Source organism: Pongo abelii, chromosome 2, assembly GCF_028885655.2.
Source record: "Pongo abelii isolate AG06213 chromosome 2, NHGRI_mPonAbe1-v2.0_pri, whole genome shotgun sequence".
Classification (NCBI taxonomy): Eukaryota; Metazoa; Chordata; class Mammalia; order Primates; family Hominidae; genus Pongo; species Pongo abelii.
This window is the reverse complement of record NC_085928.1, coordinates 10163919-10184062: the sequence shown is the minus strand read 5'-3', so window position 1 is coordinate 10184062 and position 20144 is coordinate 10163919. Positions and strand designations below refer to the sequence as shown.

The 20144-nt window shown below is 47.4% G+C and overlaps 1 protein-coding gene across 1 annotated transcript in view; it reads left to right on the top strand.

Moving 5' to 3' along the window:
• The window catches only part of PODXL2 (podocalyxin like 2), a 43517-nt gene that overhangs the window by 6872 nt on the left and 16501 nt on the right, over window positions 1-20144 (top strand). The window contains exon 2 of the mRNA XM_024244254.3: window positions 3080-3358. Coding sequence (XP_024100022.3) covers window positions 3080-3358 — 279 coding nt within the window. The remainder of the gene's footprint in view (window positions 1-3079; window positions 3359-20144) is intronic.

The window sequence follows — 20144 nt, the reverse complement described above, 5'->3', positions numbered from 1 at the left end:
GATGTGTGTTATTAATTGGGACATCATTGGATAACCCCTCTCAGTAAGAACTTTAAGAAGGTACTGTTTTGGGGTAGGACATGGCACTCTGTCTCTTTCCCATCTACCTAGTAGGGGATAGATACTGCTTTCTTCTATAATATTTGGGCTAGGAAAAAATCCAAGAGTAGCTTAGGGTCCCCCTATGATGTGAAGGGGAATTAGAGTGGAAGAGGTCATGGGAAAGTCTGAGCTAGAGAGAGACCAAGATCCTTAATTCATCCTCTCCCAGGAACAAAGGGGAACATCAAGGGGAGTGGACCCCAAATTGATTGTCTTGGCTTTCTCTGGCTTTTAAATACGTTTGGCTCAAAGAAACCACAAAATATGAGATGGCTGTTTCTCTGTTTGAGTCAGGGATTCAGACACAGGCTCTGGGAACATGGCTTCAGCTTCATGGAGCCAGGCCCTGCCTGGAAGCAGAATCTTTGTCCGTGGACATGGTGCCTAGGACAGCAGAAGACATTCCGGATGTGGCATGATAGCTTCCTGGTTTGGACTTGGCAGATGGCATTCTCCTGTGAGCAGTCCTCAGCAGCATTGGCAACACAGCAGTGCCATTGGCTCCCACCTGCCCAGGGTCACAGCGTGCCCGCCCTTTAGGTATTTTTTCATTTTTATTTTTTTTGAGACAGAGTCTCACTCTGTCGCCCAGGCTGGAGTGCAATGGCATCATCTTGGTTCACTGCAACCTCCGCCTCCTGGGTTCAAGCGATTCTCCTGCCTTAGCCTACCAAATAGCTGGACACTACATGCATGTGCCACCATGCCCAGCTAGTTTTTGTGTTTTAGTAGAGACTAGTTTTGCCACGTTGGCCAGGCCTGTCTCGACCTCTTGACCTCAAGTGATCCGCCTGCCTCGGCCTCCCAAAGTGCTGGGATTTACAGGTGTGAGCCACCACACCCAGCCCCACCCTCTAGTTATGATGATACTTTCTAAAGCTGAGAGTTGGGCCTGTGAATTATCTTACTGCGAGACAGAGCTTCACGGGATCTTAGAGGTTGGCACAGACGTTTACTAACCCTGGTCAGATGCTAAGGCTCTGATGCCTCTTTAGCCCCGGCGTTGGCTTTGAGGCCACGTAGAATCACTCTGATATTCTTATTCACATCAACCTTTTGTTTTAATGTATTTGAAGATACCAGGGTCTCTTTTAAATATTTTTCCCCCAGGCCATGAACTTCACAGGTCTCTGTTTTTTATATAGGATAATAACACAATATTTGTAGAATATTTTGGTTTGTGAAGCTCTTTGTAGAGCAGCTTTCACACATGGCTCAGGAATTACCTCATTTGGTGCCCCTCACACTGGAGGCATGGTAGGAATTGCTGTCCTCATTACACAGAGGAGGAGAGCAAGGCTGGTGGTGGTGAAGTCACTCAGCCAGAGAAGCCAGAGTGTAACCTATTTCCTGGTACCAGGCTTTCTCTCTTGTTATAGAACATCCTTCTGTCTCTGACCTCAGGGCCGGCCTGTCTCTCTTCCCCTGGAATCTCTAATTCCCATCCTCCATCCACACAACCCAGAATTCACCCCTGTGGCTGGATGTGGCGTTATTGGTTGTGAGTTGTCTGGCTGGTGCACGGTGTGCACAGACTCCCTCATACCCAGACTCACAGGACAGTCCAAAATGCTCATTTTTTTCAGTGGCCAGTCACAGTATTGGCACATATCAAGCTTAGGGCCTGCTCAGCAAAGCACATGGCACCAATAATATTAGCCCTATTTTTATTATAAGCATCACTAAAAATTGCCGTGTACTATAGTCAAGTCAAGTCATAGTACATACACATCTGGTGTAGAGCAAGAGGAAGACTGTGAAATGCCCTCTTCCCTAGATCCTTAAGTGTTAGTCTTAGAAAAGAATTCAGAGGTCATTTCATTTAGCTTCCTTGTCTTTCTGGTGAGGAGACTGAGACCCAGAGGTCTTGAGCAGCTTTCCAGGAGCCTTACAGCAAGTTAGTAATTTGTGTGATTAGGTCATTAAGTTAGAAGTTAAGTTGTGAAACTGGCAAATAGGGCTATATTCCTGTCCTTAAAGAATGAGAGTGAAAGAAGAGGAAAAAGGCCTCCTTTAATTTGTTTTCCTGTCCATTTATTTGCTTGTTTTGGTAAATTAGGAGAGAGAGAGAATCCAAGATTCTAAACAAATATGTCAAATTACCAGCACTGGGTTGAGTTTGAACTGTGACCTCACGTGGTTTTTTTAAAAGACTACGTTCAGAGGCTGGGCTCAGTGGCACACGCCTGTAATGCCAGCACTTTGGGAGGCCGAGGAGGGTAGATGACTTGAGGTCAGGAGTTCAAAACCAGCCTGACCAACATGGCGAAACCCTGTCTCTACTAAAAATACAAAAATTAGCCAGGCGTGGTGGTGGGCACCTGTAATCCCAGCTACTTGGGGGGGCTGAGGCAGAAGAATCGCTTGAACCTGGGAGGTGGAGATTGCAGTGAGCCAAGATTGCACCATTGTACTCCAGCCTGGGCAACAGAGCAAGACTCCATCTCAAAATAAATAAATAAATAAATAAACTAAAGACTATGTTCAGGATACTGTATTGCTGAAATACAAATCATATTCTTAATGCAGTTTTGGAGAAATTTCAGCCAAGGATGGAAGCCTAGGGAACACCGTGTTCGTCCAATCATACAGCTAGGTACTTAAAAGCATGGGCCCTGTCTTCACTTCTGTTTGTAGCTCCAACATCCAGCACAATTGCCAGCAGAGAGGGGGTACTCAGGAGGTGCTTTCTGAGTGAGCACATACGCAGTGGAACGCTGACTCAGTGATTCTTCTCTCTCCCCTGCCTGTCTCCATCTGTCTCCTCTTGCCCCTGCCATAGGGAAGTCTAAGCAATTTGGCCTTTTTGAAATGAGAACAGTGTCTCAGAATCCCCGCAAAGCCTCTGGGTGTTCAGGAGTATCCACTGAAGTCCCCCCCTCCCCAGGACCTTTGTCATTTGAGACATGCTCTAACCTGGCACCAGTCTTTGTCTTCTCTAGCCTCCCCTGACTGTCTGGCTTTTATGTCTGCACAGGAGCGTTCCTGGGTGCCTGTGTGGCTGGGTCTGATGAGCCTGGCCCAGAGGGCCTCACCTCCACCTCCCTGCTAGACCTCCTGTTGCCCACTGGCTTGGAGCCACTGGACTCAGAGGAGCCTAGTGAGACCATGGGCCTGGGAGCTGGGCTGGGAGCCCCTGGCTCAGGCTTCCCCAGCGAAGAGAGTGAAGAGTCTCGGATTCTGCAGCCACCACAGTACTTCTGGGAAGAGGAGGAAGAGCTGAATGACTCAAGTCTGGACCTGGGACCCACTGCAGGTAGCTCTTCCTACCTACAGATCATGTGTTGAGTGCCAGCCAAGCATCTAGGCAAAACACCAGGTGACCATTTCCTTGCCAGAAGCATCTCTTCTCTCTCCCTACAGTTTTTACCATGCTGCTGCTGTTTACCTGCACATCAGAGCTAAGGCTCTGGGACCCTGAATGTCTCACAGGCCCAGGAGACCCTTTCTCTTTAATATTAACCACTGTTTAGGGAGCCTTTATTCTGTGCTCATTTAATTCAATCCGATGCTTATAACCCGAGAGATAAGTAATATGACCTCCCTTGTAGACAAGAAAACACTGAGACTGAGAGGTTAAAAGCTGGCCTGAGGTCAAACAGCGGCTCAGATGCTCAGTCATAATTCAGACCCATGGCTTTCCAAGCCCTGGGGCTCATTGTTTTGTTTTTCCCTACTGCTGTATGCTGTCTCTGTTGAAGATTGCCACAAGGTCAGCTGATCCGTGTTTCCTTGAGTCTATCCGACCAGCAATTGAGGCATTATAACCGCCCTTCCCTCAGTCATGCACCAGAGCTAGAGCTGGTGTTTGGGTTTACAGAGCCCAGCTGGTGACCATTTGGGTCCCAAAGAAAGCCTGAGGCTTAGGGCTCCAGGTTTGAATGCCCGCCGCCGTGAGCTGACATTGATACAGATGTGCGGGAGCGCGCAGGCAGCGCTGCCAGCCATAGCTGCTCTACCAATGTCCTGGGCCAGCAGGGGCTGAGGAATTGGTGTGATTGTGTGTGTACATGGGGCAAGGTGTTACAGAACTTAACCTTAATTTTTCTTTTTAAAATAGATAATATTTATTGGATTTACCTTTTCTAATTATAAAAGAACACATGAACATTGTAGAAAATCTAAAACACACAAAAATAATACAAAGAAGAAAATAAGGCTGGGTGTGGTGGCTCACGTCTGTAATCCCAGCACTTTGGGAGGCTGAGGCGGATGGATCACTTGGGGTCAGGAGTTTGAGAACAGCCTGGCCAACATGGTGAAACCCTGTCTCCACTAAAAATACAAAAATTAGCTGGGCATGGTTGTGGGCACCTGTAATCCCAGCTACTTCGGGGGGCTGAGGCAGGAGAATCGCTTGAACCTGGGGGGTGGAGGTTGCAGTGAGCTGAGATCGCACCACTGCTCTCCAGCCTGGGCGACAAGAACAAAACTCTGTCTCAAAAAAAATAATAAAATTAAATTTAAAAAAAAAACTACCTATAACTTGATAATTGAAAGATAATTACTATTACTAGTTTGGGGATACATCGTTCTAGTCACTTTTATGTGCAAAATTGGAATCGTAGGGACATTTTGTTTTGACTCAAAATATTTCATAAGTATATTTCTGCATGTTAAATATCCATTTATAACCTGATTTTTAAACATGTTATTATTTATTTATTTATTTTTTTGAGATGGAGTCTTGCTCTGTCACCTGAGCTAGAGTGCAGTGGCGTGACCTCGGCTCACTGCAGCCTTCATCTCCTGAGTTCAAGTGATTCTCCTGCCTCAGCCTCCCGAGTAGCTGGGATTACAGGCATGCTCCACCACACCCAGCTAATTTTTGTATTTTTAGTAAAGACAGGGTTTCACCATGTTGGCCAGACGGGTCTCTAACTCCTGACCTCAAGTGATCTGCCTGCCTCGGCCTCCCAAAGTGCTGGGATTACAGGTGTGAGCCACTGCGCCCGGACAACATGTTATTATTTATTTATTTATGTTTAGAGTTGAGGTTTTGCTCCATTGTTCAGGTGTGATCATAGTTCACTGTAAACTCGAACTCCTGGGCTCAAGCGATCCTCTCACCTCAGCCTCGTAGGTAGCAGGGACCAAAAACGTGCCACCACGCCTGACTAATTTTTTCATTTTTTTGTAGTGATGGGGTCTTGCTATGTTGCCCAGGCTGGTCTTGAACTCCTGGGCTCAAGTGATCCTCCTCCCTTGGCCTCCCAAAGTGCTAAGATTATAACTGTGAGCCACTGTGCCCGGCTTATAACCTGATTTTTTTTTTTTTTCTTGAGATGGAGTTTCGCTCTTGTTGCCCAGGCTGGAGTGCAATGGTGCCATCTTGGCTCACCACAACCTCCTCCTCCCAGGTTCAAGCGATTGTCCTGCCTCAGCCTCCTGAGTAGCTGGGATTATAGGCATGTATGTACCACCATGCCTGAATAATTTTGTATTTTTTTTAGTAGAGACAGGGTTTCTCCATGTTGGTCAGGCTAGTCTCGAACTCCCGACCTCAGGTGATCTGCCTGCCTCGGCCTCCCAAAGTGCTGGGATTACAGGCGTAAGCCACCGTGCCCAGCCCTGATTTTTAACAACTACATAGTATTTCATCATGTGGGTCATCAGATGTGTTAAACTGGTTCCCTACTGTTGAATACTTAGGTTGTCTTCAGTTTTAATGCTGCTACAAATATCCTTATACATTTTCGCACCTTCCTGGTGGTTTCCTTAGGATAAATTTCTAGAATAAAATTGATAGGTCAAAAGATGTATCAGGGCCAGGCACGGTGGCTTACGCCTGTAATCCCAGCACTTTGGGAGTTCAAGGCGGGCAGATCATGAGGTCCGGAGTTCGAGACCAGCCTGGCCAACATGGTGTAACTCCGTCTCTACTAAAAATACAAAAATTAGCCAGGTGTGGTGGCGGACGCCTGTAATCCTAGCTACTCAGGAGGCTGAGGCAGGAGAGTTGCTTGAACCTGAGAGGTGGAGGTTGCAGTGAGCTGAGATTGCACCACTGCACTCCAGCCTAGGGGACAGAGCGAGACTCCATCTCAGAAAAAAAAAAAAAGATGTATCAGTCAGCATCCCACGTGGAAACAGAAGACACAATCAAATTAAAACAATCTAAGGAGAGTTTGTTCATGAAGCAGCAGATTTATGAAGGTATGGGCTGGATATGGGTGAACTACCAAAGGATCTGTGGCTAAGGATCTGTGGCTAGCAGCAGCTGAGTGCTTACCATCTGTAGGCACAGGGAGACCAGGGAAGGGATGAAGATGGGAGCCTGCAGGGAAAGTGGTGTAGAGAGGTGGCCAGATATGGGAGGAGACCAAGAGAATGAACGCCACACCCCCCACCAAGTGTTCTCTCTTTCCCTTGTCAGTTTGATAGGAAAAATTATAATGGCCTTTGATTACTAGTAAATTTTAACTCATATATGTACAAAATATATATATACATTCATTATATATAGAACATGTGTATTCTATAGAATATACATATACACAAAAATAGTGACCACTTATCACTCTTCTTTTTTATTTGAAGCACAGTGTAGTTAAGAGAACAGGCTTTGGAGTCAGGAAGGCTCCAGCGCTGTCATTTAACAGTGATGCAATTTTTGGTGAGTAACTCGCCCTAAGCCTCAGTTTCCCATCTAGGAAATGGAGATAATTATATACCTACCTCACAGGGTTGTGAGGTTCACACACCATCATACATTTCGAGCACTTAGCTCAGTGCTTGGCACATTGTTAAGTGCTCTGTGACTATTAGCTATTATTATTACTTTTCTGTTTTTTCTATTGAGTCTTTAATTTTTTCTTATCCCTGTACAAATCTGAAAATGGATACTAACTTTCCTCTGACATACATAGAAAACATTTTTCCAGTTTGTCAACTGCTTTTATTTTTATTATAATTTTTGGCATAAAGAAGTTAAATATTTTATGAGCTTAAAATTACTTTTTTTTTCTTTGAGATGGAGTTTTGCTCTAGTCATCCAGGCTGGAGTGCAATGGTATGATCTCAGCTCACTACAACCTCTGCCTCCCAAGTTCAAGCAATTTTCCTACCTCAGCTTCCCAAGTAGCTGGGATTATAGGCATGTGCCACCACGCCCAGCTAATTTTGTATTTTTAGTAGAGATGGGGTTTCACCACGTTGGCCAGGCTGGTTTCAAACTCCTGACCTCAAGTGATCCACCTGCCTCAGCCTCCCAAAGTGTTGGGGTTACAGGCGTGAGCCACCACACCCAGCAAAATTACCTCTTTAAAAATGTTTTTATGTGTTTTTCTTTACTTTATGATTAGAAAATACTTTCTGCCCTTGAGATACATGCACCTTTCTTCCTTCTATTCTTTTTTTTTAATGTAAATTCTTTTTTTAAAATTATTTTTATTTTTTGGACACAGGGTCTCACTCTGTACGTCAGGCTGGAGTGCCGCAGCACAATCTCAGCTCACTGCAGCTGTGACCTCCTGGGCTCAATCGATCCTCCTGCTTCAGCCTCCCAAGTAGCTGGGACTACTGGTGTACCCTACCACACCTGGTTACTTTTTCTGTTTTTTGTAGAGACAGGGTTTTGCCATGTTGCCCAGGCTGGTCTTGAACTCCTGGGCTCAAGCGATCCACCTGCCTCAGCCTCCCAAAGTACTGGGATTATGGGTGTGAGCCACCACGCCTGGCCCCTTCTATTCTTTAGCTTAATTTTTTACATTTAAGTCCAATCTAGCTGTAATTTATTTTTGTGTGTGGTGTAAGATAAGGATCTAATTTTATTTTCTCCATATAGATCATGTATTGTATTGTCATGGCGGCATCCATTGATAAATCTGTCCTCTTATCATTTTAAAGAAATGATACTTTGTTGCTGCTGTTGTTTTGAGATAGAGTCTCACTCTGTTGTCCAGGCTGGAGTGCAGTGGTGTGATCTCGACTTGCTGCAACCTCTGCCTCTGAGGTTCAAGTGATCCTCCTGCCTCAGACTCCCTGGTAACTGGGATTACAGGCGTGCTACCACGCCCAGCTAATTTTTGTAATTTTAGTAGAGATGGGTTTTACCGTGTTGCCCAGGTTGACCGAACTCCTGACCTCCAGTGATCCACCCACCTCAGCCTCCCAGAGTATTGTGATTACAGGTGTGAGCTGCTGTGCCTGGCCAAGAAATGATTTAAAAGAAACTTTTACATTGTACCAGACAACTATTGGGTCTTTTTCTGGCCTTTACCTTTTGTTGAGACTATTGAGTGTCTAGTGTGAGGTAAGCAGTCACGCAGAGAGCATTGGCCTCAGGACCACAGTGGAGGGCCCTGAAGCCTTGATGAGCTCGATTTATTGCCCTCCCCGCTCCCCAGGGGATTCGTTTCCCTTTCTTTTTCTTTCAGTTCATGTCTCTTCCTCTCCCATTGGCTTCCCTAGGTCTCATAAGAATAAAAATAGCTCTCATTCATTGAATACCGGCTGTGCATAGGCCTTTGCCTCCATTGTCTCTAGTCCTCACCACAGCTGCATCGGCATGGCTGTGAGGTGGAGATACCAATCACCCTACCCAGGATGGGCAGGAGGCTAGGGAGGTGCAGGGAGGAGGCAGAGGAGGTGCAGGGAGGAGGCAGAGGAGGTGCAGGGAGGAGGACAGGAGGCCAGGCAGGTGCAGGGAGGAGAGTTGCTTCAGTCCTGTTCCTCACTGCTCCTCTCTTGACTTGTCCCCTTGCCCACGGTCCTTACGTTTCCTTAGGTCAGTCTCTTCTCTATACTACCTGACCATGATCCTGTGAAAAAACGAGTTGCCCATCTTCTTCTCAAACAAACTAGCAAACAAACCCCTTTTCAAACCCCAAAGCCCACAGGTTAAAGGCTGAACTTTTTAGCATGGCAGAAAATGCTCTTGATAGTCCGGCCCCAGCCTTCCCCAGCCTTTTCTCCTTCCTTGCTCCAGCATGCATCTGATTAGCTCATCATCAGCTTGTTCTCTTCCTTGCTTGGCAGAGTTGAACTGAGGCATGGGGAAGTAGGGTGCTTTGCCCAAGGACACATAGCTTGGATGTAATGGAGCTGCATCTAGAGTCAGTGTCTTCTCACTGACAACAGCCTGGCCTATTCCCTAAGCCTATGATGCACTTGTTCCTCTTGTCCCATCTGCTGGGAAGCTCTTCTCCATCCCGATGTCCTAGTGGACATGTATTCGACCTTCAGCACCTAGCTCAAGAGGACTAGCTTCAAGAGGCTTTTGCCAGCTCAGACCAATGAGCAGGACCAGTGCAGTTATGCTGGTGGTGCCCTGTCCGGGGCTCCTGACGGAGCATGGGAGTTGGAGCTGAAGTCCAGCATACACCCTGCCAACCAGGCCATGGGCTGGGTGGGAGGAGCACCTTTTTCTATTCATTTGCCCAGAGGGGACATCTCTGTGTACTGGCAGTGGCCCTGAAATCAGGCTAGTCACCCCTGCTTCTGTTTTCTTGCAGCACCTTGATGGCATATGATTAGGACATGACAGAGAAAAGAAAGTGGCTAAGGTGGCAGGCTGACAGCGAATAGTCAAGCTGGTGTAGGAGGCAGCCCAGGGGACAGTGGCGTGCCCTACCCCCTGTTCTCGTCTGCTCTTGTACCCCAGAGTCACAGGCTTCTGTCTAGGGGTTCTTGGGGAGAAGGAGGTGGATCACCTCTTGGGGGTTGGAGGAGTGCAAAAGAACCTTCAGAGGGCCTGCCTGGGTTGGGAGTCCTGCAGAGTCCAGAGTGACTGCCAAGTGCTATCCTAACATGGCCATTAAGGACATTGAACTCCATGCAGCAGTAGCAGGGACTGCTGAAAACCATGCTGCAGACAGGCCAATCTCAGATCAAGTACATCAGTCCATGTATTCAACACCCAGTATGTGCCTAGCACTATGTTAGGGGTTGTGGGTTCTCATTTAACCTCCACTGAAAAATGTAAGTATATATTCTTACTTCCGTTTAGCCGATAAGCAAACCTGAGGCTTAGGGAGTTTGAATTTACAGCCCAGCAAGTAAATGTAAGAATCAGGATTCAAACCCAAGTTGTTAGACTCCAAAGCCTCTCTGCCCTGTCATGTCACCTCTCAGCACAGTGATTTTACTGGAGACTAGCACTAATGTCATATTCTGTATGGTACTTATCACCATTTTTCCATAGATTTTTTTTTTAGATGAAGTCTCACTCTGTTGCCCCGGCTGGAGTACAATGGTGCAACAATCTTGGCTCACTGCAACCTCCGCCTCCCAGGTTCAAGTGAGTCTCCTGCCTCAGCCTCCCGAGTAGCTGGGATTACAGGGGTGCACCACTATGCCTAGCTAATTTTTGTATTTTTAGTGGAGATGGGGTTTCACCATGTTGGCCAGGCTGGTCTCGAATTCCTGACCTCGTGGTCTGCCCGTCTTGGCTGCCCGAAGTGGTGGGATTGCAGACGTGAGCCACCGTGCCTGGCTCCGTAGAATTTTGAGTTAGCTCATTTGGATTTCACAACCACTCTGTGAGCTCAGCCAGGTGGCAGTTATTCTCTTTGCTTGACAAATGGTGAGCTGGGCCAAGGGAGGTTCAGACCTTTGCCCAAGGCCACATAGCTTGTGTGTGGCAGAGCCAAATCTGGAGTCGTTGTCCCTGAACACTGATGCCCTGGGCCTGGCTTCTTGCCAAGGGAGCACATTGATGGCACATGTGAGACAGGAAACCAGTCCATTCTGTCACTAGGACTTTGTCATACAACCCATTTCTAGTGTGTTGGGCCTCAGGTAGAGCTGATGCCTTCCTTCTCCATCTGTAGTGATGGTCCCCGGGCCCAGTGGGAAAAACAGCTGGTGGAGTTTCTGCTTGGTGGATAATGAGCAGTGTGACCTTGAGTGGGTTGCTTTTCTAATGTTGGCTTCAGTCTCTTCATCTGCAAAATGAGACCTGGGAATAATAGATTGAAGTCTTTGCAGCTTGAAAATATTATGATTCTGTAACATTTCAAGTGAAAAGAGCAACCTCAACAAAGCAGGGAAAAAGACATGGAATGTGAATTGCTGCTTCACCAGCTAGCATCAAGTGAAGTTACAGCCTGACTAGTTAATTCATGCACAATTGTTAATGATTAGGAGCAGTCTCTCAGGTTACCTACTCATTCGAGACTGTCCCCACTGACCCCTCCAGCCCTTTCATTTTCTAAGCTCCTTAAGGAAATTGTCTTGCATGCAGTTTTAATTTTCCTAGTGAGTGAGCAAATTAAAGTGTTCTGCAAGAAACACTTTAATCTTTGGGGTTGGCAAGTCCTAGATACCCAACTCAGACAGGCTCACGGGCCTATGTGATAAAAGGGGACTTTATTGGCTGAAGAACAGGGGTCCAGGAACAGGCTTCCTGCTCCAGCACTCGGCGTGCCGCCCTCAACGTGCTGGAGCCTGCCCTGCCCCATCGGTCGTGCTCAGCTTTCCCTTGCTGGCTTTGTTCTCAGGCAGGCTGGTCCTGGGCACTGGCTTGGAGAGCCCCAGTAGCTCCACACTGTCGTCCCATCACTCAGCACCCCACAGAAAGGGAGCTCTGCCTTCCCAGCACTTCAGGAACAGTCTCTGGATGGTCTCCCTGGGTCCCAAGCCTGGGGATGGAATTTGACTGTCCAGGCCAATGTTGAGCTGTCCCTGAACCCAGGGGACATTCCGGACCGAAAAGAGAGGGGGAGCGTCCCCCAGAGTAGAATTGAGGTGCCATTAACAGAAAGAGGGCGTGAGACAACAGTACTGCGCTTGAGTAGGGAACGCTCATAAAGTGCCTATACTTCATATGTCATTTTCACTTGGATTTTTCTTTAACCTCACGGCAACCTGATGAAATCTGTAAAAGCAGGCATGATTAGATCACTGTTTTACAGCTAAAGAAGCTGGCTTACAGAGATTTAAAAGTGGCTCTAAATGACACAGTGGCAGAGCTAAATCTCAAATCTGAGAGTTCTACTTCAAGACCTGCTGCTCCCCTCAATACAAAGTCCTTCATTAGGCTACTTTAATTATCATTGTTGTAATCAATTTTGGAGAAAGCAGACCGACAGAGCAGCTGTCTGCTGGGACCTGGAACTGGTTCCTGTACAGCGAAGCCTTGTTGTGATTGTGTCTGCTGTAGAATGATTTGACCTTCTGGGTCATTGCCCACACATCAGGCGTATCCATGTCCTTAGGATGGGCTGATAGCTGTGGAGCCTGTGGACAGAGCAACAAAGAGAGTACTTTTACTTAGACACCAAAACAAAAGCCTTGTCATTCTTGTTCTATGCTAGTAATAAATATCAACATATAAAAATTTAAAACTGCAACTAAAGGAAGAAAATAAAAATCACCTATAATCCAGTCATTCAGAGTCAGTGAATGTTAACATTTTGGACTACCTCTTTCTGGACTTTTTTTTCTTTTTTTTTTTTTTGAGACAGTCTCACTCTTTGCCCAGGCTGGAGTGCAGTGGTGTGATCTTGGCTCACTGCAACCTCCGCTGCATGGGTTCAAGCACTTCTTAGTCTCCTGAGTAGCTGAGATTACAGGCGTGTTCCCCTACACCCAGCTAATTTTTGTATTTCTTTTTTTTTTTTTTTGAGACGGAGTCTTGCTCTGTCGACCAGGCTGGAGTGCACTGGTGCGATCTCGGCTCACTGCAATCTCTGTCTCCCGGATTCAAGCAATTCTCTTGCCTCAGCCTCCTGAGAACTGGGGCTGCAGGCAGGTGCCACCAACCCCAGCTAATTTTTGTATTTTCAGTAGAGACGGGGTTTCGTCATGTTGGCCAGGCTGGTCTTGAACTCCAAACCTCAGGAGATCCACCTGCCTCGGTCTCCCAAAGTGCTGGGATTACAGGCATGAGCCATTGCACCCAGCTCTTTCTGGACTTTTTTTTTTTTCCTTTATAGGACATATATAAAAATATACTTTTACAAAAAATGGACAATAGTGGACACTGTGGTGTACACATCTTGCTGTTTCACTTAGAAACCTCTTTCCAAGCCAGCACACACAGCTCTGCAGCCTGTTCAAGGCTGCCATGGTCTCCCAGTATAAGGCGGGTCTGTCATTTCTTTGGGCAGTCCCCTGCAGTGTGGGTGCTGGACCCCAGTCTTCTGTTACATGGACTGTGCCATGATGGGGATCTATAAAGCCACATGACTATGAGCATCCCTAATCGTCTCCTTAGGGTACCTTTCCAGAAGTGAGATTTTAGGTTCAGAATATTTGTCTTTAAAGCTTCTCGTTCCTGTGACTCAGTAGCCCTCCAGAAATGTGGCCTGCTTTCCTTCCCATCCCGCACCCTTCCAATACTAGGCATGAATGACCTTGAATGTATACATATACTTGTCAGGTTGGTAGTCCAAAGACTTTGGCATTTTGCAGTTTACTTTATATTCCTTTGATGACTATTGAGGTTGACTATCAAAAAGTAGTTTTAAGCCAGGCATGGTGGCTTACGCCTGTAATTCCAGCACTTTGGGAGGGCGAGGCGGGTGGATCACCTGAGGTCAGGAGTTCGAGACCAGCCTGGCCAACATGGTGAAACCCCATCTCTACTAAAAATACAAAAATTAGCTGAGTGTGGTGGTGGGTGCCTGTAATCCCAGCTACTCGGGAGGCTGAAGCAGGAGAATTGCTTGAACCCGGGAGACAGAGGCTGCAGTGAGCCCAGATCACACCGCTGCACTCCAACCTGGACAGCAGAATAAGACTCTGTCTCAAATAAAAAAGTAGTTTTAAGTTATACTAAAACGTCTTCCCTTGCACCTCTGTTTTAGACGTATTTATTTTTAATTTTGAGTGTTTTTGTATTAACACTCAGTTGGATAACTGGCTTGAGAGTTGTAGTGAGGGGACAATTTTCAGTGACTTGACATTAACCTAAAGGGACATTTAAAGTGATCTTTCAAGGGCTCTGGCCCTTATGCCTGTTTTAATTCTGTCTCTTGAATAGAAGAATTAGTTCATTGATATTTCAGCCTGTGCCGAAGTTCATCCCTGGGATTATGGCTGCCCTGAGAGACAGAAGAAAAGTCCAGAGTGACCTCGATAAACTGGGGAAAGAAACCTATACAGAACTGTGATGAAATATAGGAGGGAAAAATGATCTATTGAGGGAACAAAGCCAGCACCATAATGAGTTTAAAGGAACGGGGAGAAATAAGGCCTGGGGGACCCAGGCCTGGGGCTTCATCAGGGTGAGCTGGAGCTGCATCTGAGCCAGCACCGACCCATCACAGGGGGCACAGGAGAGCTCAGCTTACCAGCTGTGATAAATGACAGTAGTGCCACTGGAGTGGAGAAACCCCTTTACATTTTGCATCAGTTAGTCTCAAGTTAGTGAATCTTGTTCAGTTTTCAATAGTTCATTCAGCAAATATTTATTGTGTACCCCCTGTGCTGATTTTATAACACTCTTTTATGTTTGTTGTTTTTTGTTTTTGTTTTTTGTTGTTGTTGTTGAGATGGAGTCTCGCTCTGTCGCCCAGGCTGGAGTGCAGTGGTGCAATCTCGGCTCACTGCAAGCCCTGCCTCCTGGGTTCACACCATTCTCCTGCCTCAGCCTCCCAAGTAGCTGGGACTACAGGCACCCACCACCACACCCAGCTAATTGTTTTTTGTATTTTTAGTAGAGACGGGGTTTCACCCTGTTAGCCAGGATGGTCTCCATCTCCCGACCTTGTGATCCACCCGCCTCAGCCTCCCAAAGTGCTGGGATTACAGGCATGAGCCACCGCGCCTGGCTGTAATACTCTTAAAACTGTGGTGAGGCTGGGCGCGGTGGCTCACACCCGTAATCCCAACACTTTGGGAGGCCGAGACGGGTGGATCACCTGAGGTCAGGAGTTCAAGACCAGCCTGACCAACATGGTGAAACCCCGTCTCTACTAAAATACAAAAATTAGCCAGATGTGGTTGCGGGCACTTTAATCCCAGCTACTCGGGAGGCTGAGGCAGGAGAATCGCCTGAACCCAGGAGGCGGAGGTTGCAGTGAGCTGAGATCGCGCCATTGCACTCCAGCCTGGGCAAAAGACTAAGACTCCATCTCAAAACAAACAAACAAACAAAAAACACTGGGGTGAATCCAGAGTTTTCACAAGAGAAGGATGAAAACAGGAAGGTTGAGAATAAAGAATAATTACAGTTGTTTAGCCCCAGGAAAAGAGGCTAGGTTTCGGGGCAACTAAGAGACTATGTACATTGTTTCCTCTGAAGGCGATGCTAGCAGGTGCTGCTCACTTACCAGATGAAACAGAGACGGACTTGAGTTGTAAAGGAACCATCACAGCTGGGTTTAGGCAATTGAGGGTGTAGGGGTAAGTCAATAATACAGAAATGCCTCTCTAAAGAGACCCAGCCATATTCTTGAAGGTAATTGCCAGCCCATCTTCTCTAGACTCACCAGTGTCTGCCAGAGGGCTGAGGCCTCATCAGGTAGCCTCCTGTGGTCCCTTCCCGTGTTAGGACCCTGACCCTAACCACAGATACACCTGCCGTGAGCTGGGCTGTGTGGATGCTGAGAGGAGCAAAGAACATGGAGTGTGACAGAAGGAAAGTGTGCCTTCTGTGGGCTGGGTGTTTTGCATTCCTGATGCCACTTCATCTTTGTAACAACCGGAGGTATTAGCCTCACATCATGGAGGGGTGGGTGTGCGGCATACAGAGGCAACTGGCCATCCAGAATTCCAGCCCGTGCCTGCAGAACCCTGAAGCTTGGCCTGGGGCTTTTAACGCCAGCCACTCTTGTGATTCAAGCCCAGCTTTAAGGAGGTTGGCTGTGGCCACAAAGGTACAGGCAGACTGGGGAGAGGTCATGATTCTGCTTGTCAGCTTGCTCCTGTCCAGCATCCCAAGCCAAGCCTGGGTGCTGGACTAAATGACCAGGATGTGTCAAAAGACACTGGCTTTAACCACACAAGAGTCTAAGAGTCTTACAACTTTACAACTGTGACAAGTCTAGCATCACAACTTAGAGCAAGCATCCTCCTCTCCTGGGCTCCTTCATCTGGAAAAGGCGAGAGATGGGCCCTTTGCTCTTGCAGGGCCTCTGTCTACTTGTAAAATCCCCGAGTCTGGGATTTGGAGACCCAACTGTTCTGAGGGCTCTGGGGAACATGTGGTTTCTGTTTAGAGCCACCAGGGGGGGCTGTGACTTCACAGTGCCATTCCCAGCAGTTCTGGGAGGGTCGGGAGCCCGGGAGCCTGTTATCCTGCAGTCAATCCGGGAGGTGCTCTAGGGCTCTCCTGTGCAACGAGGGGGTCTGCCCCAGGTGTCTTCCGAGCTGCAGCTTAGACATTAATGGCCTCCCATGCTCCGAGGCCCAGCCCGAGCCTCTCCCTGGAGGGCTTGAGCCTTGGACGACCTTTCTCATCCTTCAGTGCCCCAGCTCTTCCTGAGGACAGGGACGAATCCATGGAGCCAGCCCTTAGACTTCCATGTGTCTCCAGTGTGTCTCCCGGGCGGCTCGGCTTCCTCACACCTGTGTCCAGGTGTGGGGCTCTGGAGGTACACCTTGGTCCCAGACACGCTTTTGGGGTTTGGCTACAAACTAAAAGGGCTTCGTGGAGGGACCCTTCTCCTGAGCCTGAAGTGGATGGGGTAGGAAGGCATTCCCTGGAGCGCTCAGCTGGTCAGACCCTCCCTCTGGAATCAGAGCTGTCTATGGCAGCAGGGCTGAGGGTGTGGGCGTCAAGGACTTGCCCTGGGTCACTGAGGGCGGGCTGGGAGGGCAGGGAGCCCTGTCGTGTGTCCCCTCTCTCCTCCCTCTCCTCTTGCCTCTCCTCTTGCCTCTCCCCTCTCTTTATTCTCCTCATCTCCATCTCCCTCCTTTTCCTGCTCAGCTTCACTTCTTTGTTTCTCTTCTTCCATTCCCAATTTGATCCTTTTTCACCTCCAAAGTGCCTGCTGAGGCTTCCTCTCCCCTGTCAATGCAGCGAGTCCCTAGAAGCCTGATCTGTATTCCTTGGACACCTGAGTGGGAAAAGCACCTTACTCCTTGTCTCTCAAGACTGTCTCACCTGCTTCAGGGTGGTGTGGCTCCTTCCTGCCACAGGGCTCTGCGCTCTCAGCCAGGATAGCCTGCCCTGTCCCTTGCCATGTTTCTATTCCCCTCTTGACAGCTCAAGCATGTTCGCTGGCCTGTAGCGAAAGTCAGTGTCTCAGGCCGGTGCAGGGGCTCTCTCCTGTAAGCCCAGTACTTTGGGAGGCCAAGGCAGGCAGATCACGAGGTCAAGAGATCAAGACCAGCCTGGCCAACAAGGTGAAATCCTGTCTCTACTAAAAATACAAAAAATTAGCTGGGCGTGGTGGCGTGTGCCTATAGTCCTAGCTACTCAGGAGGCTGAGGCAGGAGAATTGCTTGAACCCGGGAGGCAGAGGTTTCAGTCAGCCAAGATCGTGCCACTGCACTCCAGCCTGGGCGACAGAGCGAGACTCCATCTCAAAAAAAAAAAAAAAGAAAAGAGAAAGTGTCTCTCACATGTGCACACTCTCTCTGTTACTCCTTATTTTAAAAATTTTTCAATTTACAGAAAAGTTGCAAGAATAATTCCGTCCACCCCTTGCTCGGATTCCCCCATTATTAACGCTTTGCCGCATTTGCTTTATCAGTGTGTATGTGTACGTGTATGGATATGGAGATGCAGATCTGTACTTCTTGCTAAACCATTTAATGGTAAGTTGCAGACATGACGCTCCTTTGCTCCAAATACTTCAGTGTGCATTTCTTAGGAACAAAACATTCTCCTAAAAACCACAGCAGGATGATCAAAATCAGGAAATTAACACTGATACAATATGCTTCTGTAATTACAAACTTTATTCAAACTTTGCCAGTTTTCCCAGTAGTGTCTTTTATAGCAAAAGGAAAAAAGAGCAGGGTTTCATAGTCCACTGTCCGGTCCAGAATCATGTACTGCATTTAGTCAGCATGTCTCTTTTGTCTCTTTTATTCTGGAACACCCTCTAGTCTTTCTTTGTCTGTCATGACCTTGACATTGTTGGAGTGTAGGCCAGTTATTTTGTAGATTGCCCCTCAATTTCAGTTTGTCTCAAATTTCCCCATGGTCAGATTCAGGCTGTGCATTTTTGGCAGGCATATTGTGGATGTGATGCTGTATCTTCTTAGTGAATCGTACCGTGGTTCTGCTCTTGGATAAAGCCTGGCTTCTTCATTCTTTATTCTCAACTCACATTTGGATCCAGTCTCATGGGCCCTCTCCTGGGACCCCTGCTTTCACACTGCTGGTGTTTGCCCTGCAGCTGCCCACACAGACGCCCCTCACCCCACTGGTTCCTAGTGCGTGCTCCCGTCAGGCCTCCCAGTAATTCTGTTTCTGTTTTAGGAGACATTTGTAATACTAAAATCATATTTACACTTGTCAACAGATGACTAATCCCCTCCTGCCCTGCCCTTTTTCCTGGGTTTTCTTTGACTTAAAACTCAAGTGCTTAGGCTTTAGTTACATTCAGTATAAAAAATGAAAAATAAAAACTCAAGTGCTTATCCTGCTCCTCATTCCGGAGACACTTCCACTTTTCCTGTTATTATTTTACCAGGTAATAACTCCTTTAATAGTAATAATAGCAGGCAGATGGCCAGGCGCGGTGGCTTACGCCTATAATCCCAGCACTTTGGAGGGCCAAGGTGGGCGGATCCACCTGAAGTCAGGAGTTTGAGACCAGCCTGGCCAACATGGCAAAACCCCGTTTCTACTAAAAATACAAATTTTTCCTTCTTTCTTTTTTTTTTTTTTTTTTTTGTGAGACAGAGTCTCACTCTGTCACCCAGGCTGGAGTGCAGTGGTGCAATCTCGGCTCACTGGAACCTCCACCTCCCAGGTTCAAGTGACTCTTGTGCCTCAGCCTCTTGAACAGCTGGGATTACAGGCACCTACCACCACACCTGGCTGATTTTTGTATTTTTAGTAGAGACGGGATTTCACCATGTTGGCTAGGCTGGTCTTGAACTCCTGACCTCAGGTGATCCACCCCCTTGGCCTCCCAAAGTGCTGGGATTATAGGCATGAGCCACCATGCCCAGCCATAATACAAAAATTAGCTGGGCTTGGTGGCAGGTGCCTGTAATCCCAGCTTCTCTAGAGGCTGAGGCAGGAGAATTGCTTGAATCTGGGAGGTGGAGGTTGGAGTGAGCCGAGATCACACCACTACACTTCAGCCTGGGCAGCAGAGTGAGAGACTCTGTCTCAAATAATAATAATAATAACAACAACAACAATAATAGCAGGAGGAGGTGGAGGACCCCCCACAGTTAACTGAGTGTTTACTCTGCACTGCGGACTGTGCACAGGGTCACCTCACTGAACCCTGACCACAGCCCTGTGTGGCAGGTACTATTTTTATTTTACACTTAAGGAAAGGGAGACACATGGAGGTTAAGCAACATGTCCAAGATCATACAGCTGATAAGCAGTGAAACTGAGACCATACTGTAAAAAGAAAAGGAATAATTTTAGATCTTGAGAGCTGGTAAGGAAGTAGGAAAGGACTACTGATTCCAAGTGCCAGTGAGCAAGCGTTCAGTGATTTGTCAAGTCACTGGAGTGAGAGGCTGGAAAAAAGCGAGGATCTCTGGAGAAGATGTAAATTTGGGAGCCTTTAGCATAGAGAAAATAGATGCAGCCTGTGGAATGAGCACTGACCAAGGAAGAAGTGTGGAAATGATGAGTCGGAGGCTGACCCTGGAAGGGACTGCATTTTGGGAGGCAGGAGAGGAACTCATGGAGACAGTAAGGAAGTCTGTGTAGTGACGGGAGGGCCTCTTACCCTGTGGAGGCACAGGCCCTCTGGTTTTTAGGAGGCAGAAGAATTCAACAAACACACGTTGCTCTCCTTTCTACTCTGGGCCAGGCACTATGTTAGGTGCTGGGAATGTAGGGATGAAGAAAATTACTTTGCTTAGCATCAAAAATTTGTAATCTAGTGAATCCTATTTTATTCTTATTTAAGACACAAGAGTTGTTTGTAATGCCATTGGTGTAGAAGACACATTTATCAGAACTATATCCAAAGCTTAAAATATCAGTGATATGAAGAATCTTAGAAATC